Source organism: Mandrillus leucophaeus, unplaced genomic scaffold (assembly GCF_000951045.1).
Source record: "Mandrillus leucophaeus isolate KB7577 unplaced genomic scaffold, Mleu.le_1.0 Scaffold67, whole genome shotgun sequence".
NCBI classification, from domain to species: Eukaryota; Metazoa; Chordata; class Mammalia; order Primates; family Cercopithecidae; genus Mandrillus; species Mandrillus leucophaeus.
Window position 1 is genome coordinate 42814 of NW_012107252.1, and position 3935 is coordinate 46748.

General features: G+C 45.9%; 1 protein-coding gene across 4 annotated transcripts in view; it reads right to left on the reverse strand.

The window, feature by feature from the left end:
* SCMH1 (sex comb on midleg homolog 1 (Drosophila)) overlaps nucleotides 1–3935 on the reverse strand; it is a 177971-nt gene that overhangs the window by 21188 nt on the left and 152848 nt on the right. For all 4 annotated transcript variants that reach the window (XM_012001714.1, XM_012001712.1, XM_012001711.1 and 1 more), the window contains one exon: nucleotides 2886–3077. In XM_012001714.1, the coding sequence (XP_011857104.1) occupies nucleotides 2886–3077 (192 nt within the window). The remainder of the gene's footprint in view (nucleotides 1–2885; nucleotides 3078–3935) is intronic.

The following is a 3935-nucleotide window of genomic DNA, read 5'->3' on the forward strand; positions in this document are numbered from 1 at the left end:
TGCAAGCTCCGCCTCCTGGGTTCACGCGATTCTCCTGCCTCAGCCTCCCGAGTAGCTGGGACTACAGGTGCCCGCCACCACGCCTGGCTAATTTTTTGTATTTTTAGTAGAGATGGGGTTTCACTGTGTTAGCCAGGATAGTCTTGATCTCCTGACCTCATGATCTGCCCGCCTTGGCCTCCCAAAGTGCTGGGATACAGGCGTGAGCCACCATGCCTGGCCTCATTAGTTTTTATTTATGTTAAATTTCTCAATCATAATAATACTATTATGTTCCTTATTCTTAGGAGATAAACACAAAAGTATTTAAGGATAAAATCTCTCATCTGCAGTTAATTCTCAAATGGTTCAGTAAATGAAAAACATATTTTAAATATACAGGTATTCAACAAGTATGTATATTTATATGTGTATATATAGCTAGGAGAAACAGTAAATACTGCAAAAAGTTAAGTGGTAAAGGTAGGCAAAGAATTTATGGTTGCTTATTCTATTTTTGTAATTTTTCTGTAGGTTTGAAATTTTTAAAATAAAATATTGGAGAAAAAAGTAATAGTCTCAACTTAGGTAGGAAAGCTTAATGGGATATGAAATCTCCCTGAGCTTTGGCTGACTACCTGCTATATCGGAAGTGCATGGTCAGCTGGGCCAGGACTGTAAGTGGTAGGGTAGTTTGCAGGCAATGCTATAGGAAAGGCAGAGGGCCAGTAAGCACCCAGATAACAGAGGTGGTACCTATGGATGTCTAGTAGAAGCGTGTAGCCAGGCAGAAGGGTAGGAGTCATAAATACCAGATCCAAAGGGCAAAGCAAAAGACAGCTCTTGTACAGATTGAGCTCTTTGGCAGAGGTTTGGGTAGCTAATCGGAAAAACACAGGAAATGATAAGATCAGAGGTGGGGCAAAGGGTCAGTAAGGCAGGCAAGCAGGCAGGAAGGTAGGCAGGCAGGCAGGCAGGCAGAAAGGATACACTAAGAAGCACAGAGGAATTAGAAGTTTAGGCAAGGCTCTGGCTTGTCTGGGCATAGTTAAAGGCTAATTTCAGGGAAGCAAATAGAAACTAGAGTGAGAGCAGACAAGTTGTGGAGCACCCATGATGAGAAACAGCTTAAGAGCAGAGGAGGACACAAAAAGTAGGCTCAATCTGTCTGAAAATGGGGAAGGGAGAGGTAGCAGCCAATGGCAGAATGTGATACCTTGGTCTTTGTTTCTCTTAGTTGGTGAGGCAAGAAGAGTCTGGCTAAAGTTTGCTTCCTCTTATCTAGTGGCTGAATCAGAGAGATGTAAATTGGGGCAGAATTCCCAGGAAAGGTCATGCCCCAGTCCCAAACCACTTTTGGGACTGCAGGCCCATGAGGTACATCCCTGCCAGTCTCTGAATGCTGCTACCAGTATATTTCTCTCACTTCTTAATGATGGCATTCCATTTAAGAATTCGGAGTTCCTATTTCTTGGAGAAATCTCTTTTTAAACTAGCAGCTACACTCATGGATATGCTACCCCCGTTCATGCATCCATTCTTTCAGAATCCCAGGTAGGCCTAATTTTCACATCTGAAATGTAGATCAGAGTTCCTGAATGCCTAACTGGAGGTATTTAACAACTTGCCTTTGTCTGTACCAGCTCTACCATGCCCAGTCCAGACTCCTAGTGCAGCATTCTAACTGCAAGTCAAAATGCCTTTTTCTATTCTCAGAGACTCTGGTACTGAAAGAAAGCAATTTAGCATGGGTTAGGTGAGACATTCCCTCCAGAGAAAAGGATCAGCCAGGGGATCACAGAAATGGCTGCAGGGATCAGATGGTCTGGCCCCCACAAAGAGTATTTAAAATTCAGGTATCTTTTTGACCTGCTTGCAAGTCACATAAGCAATACGGATTTGGGTACAGAAGAATCTATGAGGGAAAGGGGGAAGGGGAATGGGGGAACAGTCACTTCTCTGGGCACATTCTCTAGAAGCAGTGCTTTTATCGGAGGTGATTCTGTTAAGACTGTGATGAAAAGACACCAGGGAAGGCAGTGTGGGAACAAGACTTGTTTGTGTAGAGGAAGGTCGGAAAAGACACCTTTCAGACTTGTGCCCTCCCATCAACAGACAGCACAGCGCCCACACTGACAGCACCCCTCTCTATTTCTCTGCTCAGGACACAATCTGCAAGGCTTTTTTAAGGGCCTTTCCTCCCTCTCAGTAATGACCTACCTTGCTATGTTTAAGGCTGAGCTTTTCTTCCCTCCCTTGTTCTGTGTCCTGGGTTCCAGATGAGAGATGAGAGTTCCATTGAATCTTTAATCTCTCTCGGAAGTACTTAGTCACTGATCTGGCCACGTGGCATCTGCTTTCCCATTGTGGGTCTGGTATGTTAACTAAGAAAGTTATTTTCCAGCCGAGTTAGAAATAGCAGGAACTTGAATTGACTTGCTAGACTGGCAGTGCTGGAAGTTAGGGCCATGTGCCAAAGGAAAGAATAGATGGCCAATCACCAGGGAGCACATTTCTCAATCTGTAGCCTGAGACTAAACCTTCCTGCTGGCAAGGGAGATCTGTGTTAGGCCTTTGCTGCCAGGTTCACACTGGGAGACATTCTGTGACTTCTCGGTGGCTCCACATGCAGTCTGAAACTCAGAAGGGGAACTGCGAACCACCTTTTATCTAGGCATAAGGATCTGGAGGAAATAGGAGTGATCCTAGAGACAGAAAACAAGATCCTGAAGAAAAAGTAGATGAGAGGAGGCTGAAGAGTCTCAGATATGGCAAAGGTAAGGGACAGAAAAGCAGACCTCTGGATAGTAGGTGCCAGGCCAGTAGTTCTGAAGGCCTGGGCCCCTGCAGGTGCTGCTGCTAGCCCTGTCCCCCACTCTCAGCCCAGGCCCCATCCCAGCTCCTACCTGGTAGGTACCTGTCGTGGCTGTGGCTGTACTCTGTGGCAGTGAGTGACAAGTGAGTCTGTATAAAGGGCTGGTTGCCAAACAGATTGTCACTACGAAGGTTGTGGCAGAGTTTCTCCAGGAAGCGGAGGACGTAGGTGATGCTGTTGACTGCTGGGAGGTTGAGGGTATGCTGTTCCCGGTCAAACACGGCTGTGGAGTGAGTAAACAGGGCCAAGCATGTCAGCCTGGCAGTGGAGTACAGCGCTGGGCAGGAAGAGTACAGCCCACTGCTTGTCTCAGGCTTACCTGGTTACACAAAGGGAATCAGTGCCCCACATTTCCTCCCTCCCTCCCTTTAACTCCCTCCCTCGAGGGCTTTGATTTTTGTCTCCAACTGTAAAGGGCTTGCAAATATGGGAGTGGCCAGGCCAGGTCTGTTGCACCCTGGGCTCTGGAATGATTTTTTTCAACCTGTGAAAACAACTGTGAACATAATTCTGTCTGCTCCATCACTTGGCTGGACCTCCCCCAGGAAATCGGCTCATTTAGGGTGCTATTTTCACAAGAACTGCCTAAGAACAGAGAAGCTGGGCAGAACAGTAGAATATAGCCATAGCCAGCAATGGTATGGGTACACAATTTCCGATCTATATAAGGGCACTAGAATTTTAGCAACATTTGGAACTGTTTCATGCTTTGTGTTAGTTTACTTTCTATCATCTTTTTCTGTAAAAATATATCAGCATAATCCTTACAAAGCAAAGACCTGTGTATTTGTCCCTGAGGGCAGCAAGGATTTGGGGAGATAGGTCATTCTCAAGAACCAATTTTGAGGCAGAAGAAGAACCCTAGAGGGGGTATAGGTGAGAGCAGCTAAAGAGAGGCAGTTAGGCTAGGTTCCTACAGACCACTACACAGAAACAAAGAAGAGACCAAGGAGTAGCCTGGGCCTCAGAAGCAACATAAGGCTTAATTTCCCAGGCACTTCCCAGTTTTCTTCTTCTTCTTTTTTTTTTTTTTTTTGAGATGGAGTCTTGCTCTGTCACCCAGGCTGGAGTGCAGTGGCAC